Genomic DNA, 14,202 nt, shown 5'->3' on the forward strand with positions numbered 1-14,202 from the left:
AAATTCTGTTCACGACCTTTTCAAACACTTTCTATAGACTTAGTTGGCCCATTACCAACCAGCAAAAAACAACATAATTACATCTTTGTCATAACATGCTGTTTCTCTAAGTATTGTCTACTTTTCCCATTAAGACAGGCTACTAGTACAGCAGTTTGTAAGATCTTAGAAGATAGCGTTTTTCTCGTACATGGTATACCACAGACAATATTAATGGATAATGGATCACAGTTTATTAGTCATCAGCTAGAAAAACTACTATCCATGTATAAAATTCCGAATATACATTTTTCCCCAAAATACACACCACAAGTAAATACTGTGGAAAGATACAACAAAACCATTATTACCGCCATATCAACGTTAATAAATAATGATCATAGAGCTTGGGATGTAAATCTACCCAAGATACAGTTTGCAATAAATAACTCAGTCAATGAAGTTACAGGATATACACCATCTTTTTTGGTGTATGGTCGAGAACTTGTATCATGTGGGTCACATTACATTGATAATGATAATTCTAACGATCTTATTTTTTTACCTCGTGAAATTTATTCAGAAAATCTAGGCCATTTAGCAGTTGTCTTTGATAACGTACAGAAAGCCTTATGGCATAGCCATCAGAAGTCAACAGAACGTTACAATCTAAGGCGTAAACACACTGAGTTTTATATTGGAGACATCGTTTGGAAGAGATGCTACTTTCAAAGCGATAAAAGCAATTATTTTGCCAAAAAACTAGCTCCAAAATTTGAAAAATGCCGCGTTATAGGTAAACGCTCACCTCTAGTTTATATTTTGGAGAATATGCACGGTCATAACTTGGGTACCTGGCATATCAAAGATTTGAAGATGAAAGTTGTTGATTCTTCGACAAATAATTGATATATCTTTTATTTATCCAACCAGATCGTAGCAATGGCGCGTTTTACATAGGTAAAACCCTTTTCTATGGAAGGGGAATGTCACGGTTAGCGTGTATCCTAATAATAATATTTTTTTTAATAAAATAAGTCTACACATACATCTATAATAATCATTATATATACATATATATACAACAACAAATGCAAACAATTTTATTCAACCTCAATTTAAAATTATAAATTAATTAACATACTATTATTACGACTTTGTTATTAGTTTAAATGCCGAAAATCTGTTTCAATTTAACTTACTGCATCATAATAAAACGCAACTTCGTAAACGTAATGCAAACCGACAAATAAATCTCAAGATCTACCCACGGAGAAGGAACATTACGTACGGTCGAGCGAGTTGACGTTCGCACAGCTACATTTTATATTATATTGATAAATCCTAAGTTCTTTTCTAAAATCATATTTTAAAACAAACTAATTATAATTTGTTTGTGATTACATCCCCATAATTGGGTAAGTTGTGCACTTATCGTATTTATTAGTTTAAGTAGTAGTTGTAAGTAGAAATGCATATTGCTTTGCTTTGCTTTGTCATTTTCTTGTAATATTTTCTTGTCATTCACATCATCCGTTAAATCTTTATTACACCACGATATAATTTCTAAATATTGATTTATTATAATATTCCATTGTAATGGTTATTGAGATAATACTAGTATCATTACCTACTTTAGCTAGAAATCATTGTTAGTACCTAGTAAGTATTATAAAATTAGATTTAAGTAACCGTCCTTCTGCTTTTGTTATAAACCTTGACTGCCTCATCAAGATATCTAGATATGTTGGTCGTTTACATCACGTTTTGCCTTACCCCGCTGTTTGGGATCACAGTAGATGTTGCAGTCAGGGTGAAGAATTGGACATTTTAGTAATTGTCTGTTTAATGGTAATTTCCAGGGAATTTAGTTCTGGATTTGGAACATAGCAAGATATTCCAAATATATCGTTGGACAATCGCGTGAGCATAATAACACCGTACTGCTATTACTACCGCTACACCTGCCGTCACGTCGTTTGCACTTCATCTCTGCTCCAGTTACCCTCAACTCATAAGGACGGTATCGTGATTAAACGTTCCAACTTCAGAGTGACCTTTAGATTCAGAACCAAACCACAGCCCTGAGACTACATTAAAGAAAATATACATATTTGTTGTTATTTTAAATTCTATACTCTAATAAAGATTTTCTTTATAACACAACCGTATAGATTATTTTTTATTTATTTTTCTTAGTGTGGATATAGTAACATACAACGTAACACTACTTCCATTTGACCGCATTCAGAACCGAGCAGCCAGAATCATTGGTAATCAACGTCTATGTGACAGACTCGACCCATTGGCTTTGCGGCGTGATATTGCATCTCTGTGCATTTTCTACCGCATATATCACGGGGAGTGTTCTGAGGAATTGTTCGGATTAATACCAGCTGCTGAGTTTCACCATCGTACCACCCGCCAGAAACTGAAATACCATCCTGATCATCTGGATGAATGGCGGTCTTCCACCGTGCGGTTTTCTAGAAACTTTTTGCCTCGCACAACCACATTATGGAATCACCTTCCAGCAATGGTATTTCCAAACCGATACGATATTGAAACCTTCAAGAAAAGAGCTTATTCCTTTTTAAAAGGCCGACAACGTACTTGCAATTCCCTGGTGTTGCGGGTGCTCATGGGCGGCGGTAATCACTTACCATCAGGTGAGCCGCATGCTCGTTTGTCCCCTGTGTTATACAAAAAAAATATTATCTATACATAGAAAACACCCAGACCGTTACAAACAATCATACTCATGAATACAAATGTTTGCAGCGTGCGAGGAATCGAACCCTCGACCACCAAGCAGGAATCAAAGCGGTGTGCTAGCTAAATCGCTAGACTATCGACAACTAGCTGCTGTACAACAAGCTGTACACGCGACTTCGTCCGCGTGGAATTTAACTTCTTATATTTTAGAAAAATAAAGTGAAATTCCACACGGACGAAATCCCGTGTACAGCTAATCATCAATAAAAAAACACGTAGGTATCTCTAATATATTATACACTAGCTGTTCCCGCGACTTCGTCCACATGGTTTTTAACTTTATTTTTCTAAAATAAAAGTAGCCTAAGTTACTCCTTGTTACATCAGCTACCTGCCAAAAAAAGTCCCGTCAAAATCGGTCCAGCCATTTCAGAGATTAGCCGGAACAAACAGACAGACAGACAAAAATTGTAAAATATGTTATTTTGGTGTATGTACCGTATTTATATTCATATGCAAGTAGTAAAAAACGGTTATTTCAATATTACAAACAACAGGCTTCAACATTCTCAAGTACCACAAAAAAGATGTTTTTTCTATCAAATAAACCGTTTTTATTAAAAACAAGTTGTTCCCGCGACTTCGTCCGCGTGGAATTTAACTTTATTTTTCTAAAATAAAAGTAGCCTAAGTTACTTCTTATAAATCAGCTACCTGCCAAAAAAAGTACCGTCAAAATCGGTCCAGCCATTTCAGAGATTAGCCGGAACAAACAGACCGACAGACAGACAGACAAAAATTATAAAAATTGTTATTTTGGTGTATGTACCGTATTTATATTCATATGCATGTAGTATGAAACGGTTATTTCAATATTACAAACAGACGCTCCAATTTTATTGATATGTATAGATGTATAGATTATTATTTATTTATTTATTTATTCATCCAAAATAATACAAATTGTGTAGGATAACGTAATAGTAACATTACAGTAAAATTTTGTCAACAACGTAATAGCAACTTAAACATTAAATCTCGGTATATCTATAGACTAGCTGGCCCCAGCGACTTCGTCCGCGTGAAATTTTATTTTATTTTTCTAAAATAACAGTAGCGTAAGTTACTCCTTATTACATCAGCTACTTGCCAAAAAAAGTCCCGTCAAAATCGGTCCAGCTATTTCAGAGATTAGCCGGAACAAACAGACCGACAGACAGACAAAACTTGTAAAATATGTTATTTTGGTGTATGTACCGTATTTATATTCATATGCAAGTAGTAAAAAACGGTTATTTCAATATTACAAACAGACACTCCAATTTTATTTACATGTATAGATGTATATATTAAAAAAAAAGTAACAGTCATAAGGCTAGTCGTATGCCTAATATATATAATAATGTAATAAATTCATTTAAACAGAAATTGCGGGAACATTATTTAAATTTGTAACTTTTTTACTGTCCTTCTCCTTTTTTCACATCTTTCTGTTATATCCCTATAGTTCTCTCTATATTTTCTGTTTTTCTTACTTTCAATTTGAGACTGCACTTATAATTTGATTATCGGATCATTATGTATTTACTTATATATAATATTTATACATTTACCCTTCCCTCCGGACCGCGAAAGCGTTAAGTACACTTTGATATTTATTTATTTTTTCCTCTGTTAAACAAATCCAATAATCATCGCAAAGTACCAGACAAACATAATAAAGAAGAACTAGAGCTGTATCTGCGGAATGCAGTGAACGAAGAGATCAGCAACAGTTGAGACGGAGATAACATTGCAAGCTACGTTGCATTTGCGACGCATTCTTCGTGCATCACTTGTCGGCCGCTTAAACTATAAGCGCCAGCGATTTAGTGAGTACTCACTATAAGTTGATTTATTTCATACTTTGGGTTCCTGAACTTAGCTGATTGATTACAAATACAGGACATTAATCAAAATGCCTATAAATCATTCGCCACCTCCGCCTACCACGACTACCATGTTAAATTGTCCTGTTCTTCAGCACAGTTCTTCTGAACCTAACATCACTAATAGACATACTACCAGTACTGATTGCGAATTACCAAACAGAACACTTCGTGTAAAACGTAAATGTTCTGATTCAAGATCTGATCAAGATAGTGAATTATCTACTTTTATATTGGAAATGAAGACCACGATCGCAGACTTCAAAGAACAACAAAACAAAAATATGGAAAAATTGAATGAAAGTGTAGAAACAATTAGGATACAAAATAGTGATATTCAATTATCCTTAACCTTCTTATCTCAAAGTTATGATACCTTAAAAAATCAAATGGACGAACTTCAGGCTGACCGTAATAATAACTTGATATACATACAAGAATTGGAGGAAAAACTTGAGAAAATGGAACGGGCATCCAGATCAACATGTGTAGAACTTAGAAATATACCTGTACACAAACCAGAATCTAAGCAGCAACTTTTGAATACTATTATAAAAACCGGAGATATAATTAATGTTCCTATTCAGCCTAACGACCTAAAAAATGTTTTTCGTATAGGAACAAAAAATCCAGCAAATAAGACCGTCATTGTTGATTTCACTAGCAATATTTTAAAAGAAAAATTTATACATATGTCCAAAAAGTACTTTAAAGAAAAGAAGTCACTGACTACTGAACATTTGAAAATTAGTGGACCGGTTAAACCTATTTTTATATCAGAAAACTTATCACCTAAAATGAAGAAACTATTCTATCTCGCTAGAGATTTCTCAAAAAGTAATGATTACCGATACTGCTGGACGACCAACGGTAAAATATTTATAAGAAAGAAAGAGGGAGATGTGTTGCATTACATTAGGGATGAGTCAGATCTCTGTCCGTCCCATCCTCAAACGGTGGATGAATAGGAGATGGCCACTGACGTACCGCATGACGCAGAGACTGTCCGGGCACGGATGCTTCGGGCGGTATCTGTGTCATGTGGCGAGGAAGGAGCCGACGACCGGCTGCCACGAGTGCGGAGGTGTGGAGGACACGGCGCAACACACGCTGGACGAATGTCCAGCGTTCGAGAGTGAGCGCCGTGTCCTCACACGAATCGTGGGGGACGATCTCTCGCTGCCGAATTTAGTTCGGAGGATGATCAGTAGCGAGAGATCGTGGCTGGCGGTGAGCTCCTTCTGCGAGGAAGTTATCTCGCGGAAGGAGGCGGCGGAAAGGGAGCGGGAGTCAGCTCGTCCCGCTTCCCTCCGCCGCAGAAGAGCCAGGCCTAGAGGTGGGGGCGTATCCAACTCCGCCCCCTCTATCCCCCACTGGGGCCGGGGTGACTGCCTTGAGGGAGGCAGTCCCCCCAATCCAAAGGCCCCGGAGGTGTGCGCGTGTACCCACACGCCTCCACAATGGAGTAGGGCGAAATAGGTCGCCCTAACCACATAACGAGATGGGGCCTGCCCTACAACATCTACAGGGCGGGCCGTCGCCGTCGGAGCTGGGGTAGAAATGCACTTGCGAATCCCCTGGCTCCGGCATAGGCGCTCGTAGGTACACCGTGTGGTTTTTGGTACTCAACAAATCTCACACACCGCCCCGCCCTCCCTCCGGCGGGGTGACGGTCTTTTGAAGATTTTCCACACGATAAAAAAAAAAAAAAAGGGATGAGTCAGATCTAAACAGATTAGATATTGTTAAATGACTAGTGATTGGGACCCATTCATGCTTAAGAATATTGATATTCGCTAATATACTGAGTGTTTATTCTACTATAATTTTGTGTTGCTATTGTATCTTACTGGTTACTGTTGCGGTGCAGATGGTAATATCGATTTATCTTTCCTACTACATTACATACTGCGTCTTTCATACAACAAATGCTCCACATTCATTCATCTGGTGTTGCCAACCATGCCAAATTAGATCTTATTCCCTAGCATTGTGCAAGATTCATTATATTATTTTTTGTTATATTAGTGGTACTCACAGACTTATTCATACTTTGCCTAATTGTGAAATCCCTGAAAAGTTTCGTAACAATATGTTAATCTTAAACTCAAATAGCAGAAATGAATGATAATTCACAGATTGTCAATGATATAGACCAATTAAACGTTTTTAAATCCTATATAACTTCTCCAGTGCAATGTAAGAACTATTTACATAATGTCACCGATTCTCTAAAGGTCATCCATGTCAATATTAGGAGTTTGGGTAACGCTACTAATTTTAACAATCTCTTAATACTATTAAATAGTATTAGTATAAATGTTGATGTTATTGTTTTGTCAGAATGCTGGCTTAGCAAATGTCCCCGTATTCCAGTCATTCCGGGTTTTAAATCATATAATACGGATTATAAAAATCAAAATGATGGGGTAGTAATATATATCAAGGAGAATATTGTACACGAAGTTGAAATACCAATTTTTACCGATGCTAATTGCTTAATATTAAAAATTTTCTCTGATATGGCCATCATATCATTATATCGTTCTCCATCGTATCGCAATATTAACAATTTTATTAATTGTTTGGATGTACTGATGAACTCTTTAAAACACTTTAAAACTATTTTACTGATTGGTGATATTAATATAAACATACTCCCCAATAATAATGATATAAATTCAGACCAATACCTTGATATACTGGCTATGCACGGACTGCTAACTGGTCACACTTTTCCAACACGAAATGATAATTGCTTGGATCATGTGATGATTAAATCTAATAAACCTGCAATTACATTGGTACTTGACTCTTTGATTACAGACCATTCTCCATTACTTATTCTGTGCAAGCTTCAAGTGTTGGAGAACAAACCCCCGCTCATTACTAAACGCACTAATATTCCCGTTTGCGTATCTCAGCTGGAAGACAGTGATTTTTCTTCTGTAATTAATACTAATGACGCAAATATCGCGGCTAATAAATTGGTTAATATAATTTCTAGGATAGTTAAAAATAACACTTCTGTTATAAAAATTCCAAATAAAAATAAAATCTTAAAACCATGGATGACTCCTGGTCTTCTGCGTTGTATACGTAATAAAGATAAACTATATAGGAAATTCAAACGAAACCGCATCAATGAAATAGCAAGGGTGACTTATACACGTTACAAATGCTTTTGCAATAATCTGCTTAAAAAAGTGAAACGTGAATTCGAGCGTAAGGAATTTAATAAAAACAAAAATAATCAAAAAGGCACATGGAATCTTATTAAGTCTATAACTAATCTTCAAAGTAAAAAAGTTTTGGCTAGCGAGCTTCTGTCAATAAGAGAGGATCCGTTGGAATCAGTTAACGTTATTAATCGTCACTTTTCTCTTGTTGGTAGCAACCTAGCATCAAAAATTATTTCTTCCTCTGATCCGCCCTCTGCAATACACATTGAAGTTGATATCGATGATCAACCAGATCCACTAAACTCTATGGTAATATGTCCCACAGATAATACAGAAATCGAGAATATTATTCTACATATGAAATCGGATTGTGCAGTTGGTTATGATGATATATCTACGGTTTTGATTAAAGCTGCTAAACATGTTTTGATTCCAATAATTTGTCATGTCTTTAATGTTTGTATAGCTGCTGGATTGTTTCCTTCAGTGTTTAGGAAGGCACTTGTACATCCCATTTACAAAAATGGAGATGGAGGCAGTGTCAATAACTACAGACCTATCTCTGTTTTGACAGCCCTATCCAAAATATTTGAGAAAATATTAAACTCTAGACTCGTAAATTATTTAAACAAACAGAATATTATTGCTAGTAACCAATTTGGTTTTAGATCTGGTAAAAGTACGGAGGATGCAATCTTAGATTTAACTGGTACAATAACTAATAATATAAATAATAAACTCAAAACCATAGCTATATTTCTCGACTTATCTAAAGCGTTTGACACTGTCTCCATTCCTTTATTAATTCGCAAACTGGAACATATTGGTATTCGTGGTCTCTCACTCAATATTTTTTCAAGTTACCTACAGGAACGCTCTCAAATTGTGAAAATTGATAATTATGTTAGTGAAGAGGAATTTCTTAGTTATGGGGTTCCGCAGGGAAGCGTCCTTGGGCCTACTTTATTCCTAATATATGTGAATGACCTCTGTAAGTTACATCTACTGAATTCAAGAATGGTCACTTATGCAGATGATACGGCGTTAATCGTTTACGGTAAAGACTGGACTGAAGCACAGAATTGTGCGGAATCCGCATTCCGATTTGTGATGCAATGGTTGTTTAATAATTTACTTACACTAAATATGGACAAAACTAGATATATGACATTCGCTCCAAGATTATCATCTCAACCCGATCCTTCATTTTCACTGACTGCATATACATGTAACTTATCTGACATAAATTGTAATTGTCTCCAAATTATTCGCACTAATAACATAAAATACCTGGGCATACAAATTGATAGTACCTTATCATGGAACTTTCAAATTGAGTCTCTAATATCTAGAGTCAGGAAATTAATATATATGTCGGAGTAGGAAAGCAGGAATACTTTTTAAAAAGCCGCAGAACCGTTGACCTATAATAGGATCATCGGTTCTACTAGTGGTAGTAGTTTAACATTACATTAAAATAATAAAAGAACAAGCGAAATTAGATTAGTTTATTATTATAATAATAATCTCTAAATATGATTATAGTCTATCTTTCATTTTATTTTATAACACAATACTTTTCTAATGTGATTATAATTACAAATTGATTCTACTAAAGTAACAAGAGTTTTCAACTTACTTCCACGCCGCTCGAGCACCGAACACAGAATGAATCTTATTCACAAGACCAGCCATGTGGTCAAATCGTGTTCCCTCCAACTTGAACGCGCGCTCAAGTCGGAAGGTGTCGATCGCCACAGTGCCGGAAGTAAAATACCATTTTTGCCTAAGGCTTATAATTAAACAATAATAAAGCGGCATAATTACTTAAATTACCGTCTAGTTATTCTAATAATATTAGCAATTAAATAAAGCCATAAACTTGTAATATTAATAAATTTGACTTACACTATTAACCGAATCATCCGGATGTTTTTCATGTTGATTTTAGTTAACAACTTAAATGCAAAATAATTGAACGTTACATTATTGTTAAAAATAACTTTTTGGTATTTAAATTTAAATCAAGATGATTGCATTATTTTCTTTTTAAAATGGTTACAAGATTTTATCAAAGTTTTAATTATTGTGAAGGAAATCCGCACGCAAATGGCGGACGTTACGCAACATCCGACATTCGCTCGACATAGATAAATTTATTTACAATTCACATAACAATTGCTTAATTCATAATAAATTTTAATATTTAATTTAGTTTTTACTATATTTAGTAATTTTAAATAACAAACATAAGTTATTAAAAAGGACTGATAATGACGCCATCTAGCGGCATTAATTGAAGCGATTATGCGTTGATATTAAGCCGCATGGTAGCTCCATCTATCGTCCTTATATTAAAGATGTAATGAATGTGATTCAGTTTCTATTAATGTTCATAATCAATATGGTAAATCAACAGCAGATGCGTCATTCATCTCCTTATTTTTAATTTGTGGGTTATAATGTAGCTGCGGCGACACGGCCATTCTGATGTGCAATGCGTGCTCTGCATTGCTCCATGTTACCTGGAAATAAAACAATTTTTCTGAGGCTTGGCACATTCAGGGTACCATTCAATCATTTAATATAGAGAGCATACAGCCAAATTAGTAAGTAGAAGTAATAATAGTAATAATAGTAAGGTCAAAATTTATGACTGCTCATTCCACATGACAACAGTCGCAACTATAGTCAGAATATTCTTAATTAGTTAGTTATCATATCACGGCTCACTCCACGTGAAAGCAGTTATAAATGATAAGTTAGTTATGTAATTAGGTTTATATTAGTACTGTTCACTCCACGTGACCACAGTAGTCTTTTTTTTTTATTATTATTATTTTCTTTCTGCTTTTTTTTTTTTTTTTATAATATATTTTTTTTTATTTTTGGGAAGGATGTGACGGTGAAAGGTCGATGCTGTTTTCACAGAGGTCCTAAGGGATTGGGTAGGTCGATGCTGTGCTCTAGGCGGTCCTGAACGCCGCGGTACACAGAGGCATTTTATTCTTTTCGGATAGGATTTCTTACTATTGGACGGCTCCACACGCCAATAGTAATTAATAATATTTGGCCAACTGTGTTGCCAATCATAATATTTGGCTATTGTACGGCTCCACACGTCAATAGCATCTTTTGTGTTAATAATTATATTGTTTTTTTTTTTATTTATTTATTTATTTATTTTTTTTTTTTTTTTTTTTTTTTATTTAAATTATATTAGGTTAATAGTTTTGCAACAAAAATAGAAATTACCAGATTTGAACAACGAGCTATTCGTCGTTTTCCAACATGCCAGTAGACGATTGTTACTCGCTACAATGTTGAAGACTGAGTGGTGCAGAGTGGTCAGGTAGCGCAGGGCTCCCGACAGGCGACACGGCCGCCTGGGCGCCGGCTGCCGGCTGCGGCGCTCGCCTCAGCTGATCGTGAGCGACCTTGCGTGGTCGACCGTAATGACCTACTACCTTTTTCACGAGGTAGCGATCATTTTCTAAAACTCTGTATACTTCATAAGGGACACTAAATTTGAGGTCAAGGGATGTTTGGTTTCTAGGATTATTTTTTATTAGTACAAAGTTTGCGCGCTGGAATTTGTGAATTTGTGCGCGACCTCTATCGAATCTTTGCTTGTCTTTTACAGCCAAGTCAGACATTTGGAGATGACGTCATCGATATAAACCTGGGCCACGCTATCGTTATGTAAGGTATTAGCACTACCAGGGTTTAGGAGCTGTCCTAGGGCTCGGTTTATACATCGTTGATACACGGAAGGTGCATTACAAAGACCAAAGGGCATAGTTAAATATTCATAAAGTCCGTCTGGTGTTACAAATGCGGTCTTTTCGATTGAGTCTGGCGAGATAGGTATCTGGTGGAAACCAGATGCCATATCAAGTGTGGTGTAATACTGTCCACCTGCCAGTTGATCAATCTGGTCAGCAATAAGTGGAAGAGGGAAATGGTCGCGTATTGTATTAGCGTTTAGCTCCCGATAGTCAACACACATACGGTCGTCTCCATTTTTCTTTCTTACTAGAATTATTGGGCTGGAATAAGGTGATCTGCTCTCACGCACTATATTGGCTTTGATGAGTACCTCCACAATGTCTTTGACCTTTGTGCGTTCGACTGGACTGAGTCTGTAAGGCCTTCGCTCAACATATTTATCTTTATTTTTCAAACGGATTTCTAATTCGCCGGTTTTAACGCGCGTTTTTGAATACCCACGTGTGAAAAGTTCAGAATATTTGTACAATAAAGTAAGGAGTTGGTTGATTTGATGTTCGTCAGTCAAGTCGTGGTCAATTTTCTCAAATAAGGGGCTCTTTGACTGTATGTATTGAATACAAGGATTATAACAAAGTCTTGCTCTTTCTCTAGTTACGATTACACTAAGACCAGAACTATGTAGTATGTCTGCTCCAATTAAAACATCTGTTGTCATGTCGTGGTCAGGTAGAATATAAAACAATATCTCTACGTTAACGTCGTCGATTATGCACACTGCTTTCAGCGTGGACGTGGAAATAATGGGAAATGGACCTATGCCTCGTAGGTATGTGACTATTTGACATCTACGCCCGGGTAACTTATTCGCAACGGATTCTCGCATGACCGAGCATTCCGCACCGCTATCAAATACCGTGTTAATAAGTTTTCCACAGACACTCATACGCATTACATTTAAAGTATTTCCTTTATTTGCGAGTGAGTTTACATTAGAAGAAATCTCCTTTTCTCTCCGAAAGCAAGTATCAAACACGTGACCTGGTTTACCGCAAAACGAGCAGTGTTTAATATTGTGAGGTCTACCACTTTGAGGATTGGCTGCGTTTTTGTCATTGATTAAATTTAAGTCAGCAGATTTCTTATTACGACAATTATTCAACGTGTGACCAGTTCTTTTACAAAAATTACAATATTGCGCAGTATGCCTATGGTCAATTGTATATCGCGCACGTTTTTGGAGAGGTTGATCGACCCTAAGTTGACTTGAACGTTTACTACGGATAGATGAAGCAACCGAAATTAATTCTGGCACTGAGGTAGCTCTTGCGTTCATTAACTCTATTCTAAGACGTTCGTCACCGATAGTACCAAGAACAGCTTCAACAGCATCACTGTTATCTAACTTATCCTTAGTTACGCGTCTCCATAAAATCCACGATTGAGTTAAGAATTCGGCAATATCTTTAGAAGAATCATAGGTATGCTCTCTGAATTTAAGTACGTCTCTCGAATAGCGAGATTCAGGTTCAAAAGTAGTAATAATTATTTGCCGCAGCTCGTCCCAGGTACTGGTGGTCACAAGCCAGTTATCAGCCCATACTTTAGCACGACCCCTCAATAAGCTTGTCACTTTCATTCGTAAATCGTAATCAGTTAGCTGATAGGTGTTTTTAGCCGTTGAAATGTGGTTACACCATTCACGGACCCCAACGTTTCCATCGGGATCATAGGAAGGTAGGAAAACGTCAGTAATTTTAACTCTGTCAGATTGCTGTTGATTTAGTAGCCTATCACTCATATTTTGCATAACATTCATCATTTGTAAGAAAAAATTAGGTGGTACATCACCGGGCTGCTGTTGGAGTACCGTAGCTGTAGGTGCGCCTTGTTGAGACGGGCCTGCACAGGTTTCTATCGGTGCTGAAGGTGGCGACCTGGAAACACCGGTCACGTCCGCTTGTATCGTTGCACTCGCTGCAGAAGTATTTCGCTCGGTGTCACTCATAACGTAGCCGTAGGGTTTGGTTTAACGTCAGGATCTGAAAAAATGTTATGACCGGGGCAGAAAGGGGATCGCTGGAGCTATCCCACTTCTGATGTCGGAGTAGGAAAGCAGGAATACTTTTTAAAAAGCTGCAGAACCGTTGACCTATAATTACATTACATTACATTAAAATAATAAAAGAACAAGCGAAATTAGATTAGTTTATTATTATAATAATAATCTCTAAATATGATTATAGTCTATCTTTCATTTTATTTTATAACACAATACTTTTCTAATGTGATTATAATTACAAATTGATTCTACTAAAGTAACAAGAGTTTTCAACTTACTTACACGCCGCTCGAGCACCGAACACAGAATGAATCTTACTCACAAGACCAGCCATGTGGTCAAATCGTGTTCCCTCCAACTTGAACGCGCGCTCAAGTCGGAAGGTGTCGATCGCCACAGTGCCGGAAGTAAAATACCATTTTTGCCTAAGGCTTATAATTAAACAATAATAAAGCGGCATAATTACTTAAATTACCGTCTAGTTATTCTAATAATATTAGCAATTAAATAAAGCCATAAACTTGTAATATTAATAAATTTGACTTACACTATTAACCGAATCATCCGGATGTTTTTCATGTTGATTTTAGTTAACAACTTAAATGCA

General features: G+C 36.3%; 1 protein-coding gene across 1 annotated transcript; it reads right to left on the reverse strand.

Moving 5' to 3' along the window:
* Nucleotides 1-10,203: 10,203 nt before the first annotated feature.
* Nucleotides 10,204-13,541, reverse strand: LOC131841056 (uncharacterized). The gene is made up of 3 exons (XM_059189288.1): nucleotides 11,487-13,541; nucleotides 11,176-11,391; nucleotides 10,204-10,329 (listed from the first exon to the last, which is right to left on the reverse strand). The coding sequence occupies exons 1-3, from the start codon at nucleotides 13,539-13,541 to the stop codon at nucleotides 10,204-10,206; spliced, it is 2,397 nt and encodes a 798-aa protein (XP_059045271.1).
* Between the last annotated feature and the right edge of the window lie 661 nt (nucleotides 13,542-14,202).

This window comes from Achroia grisella, unplaced genomic scaffold (assembly GCF_030625045.1).
Source record: "Achroia grisella isolate CSIRO2021 unplaced genomic scaffold, CSIRO_AGI_Agris_v1 utg1571, whole genome shotgun sequence".
In the NCBI taxonomy this organism is placed as follows: Eukaryota; Metazoa; Arthropoda; class Insecta; order Lepidoptera; family Pyralidae; genus Achroia; species Achroia grisella.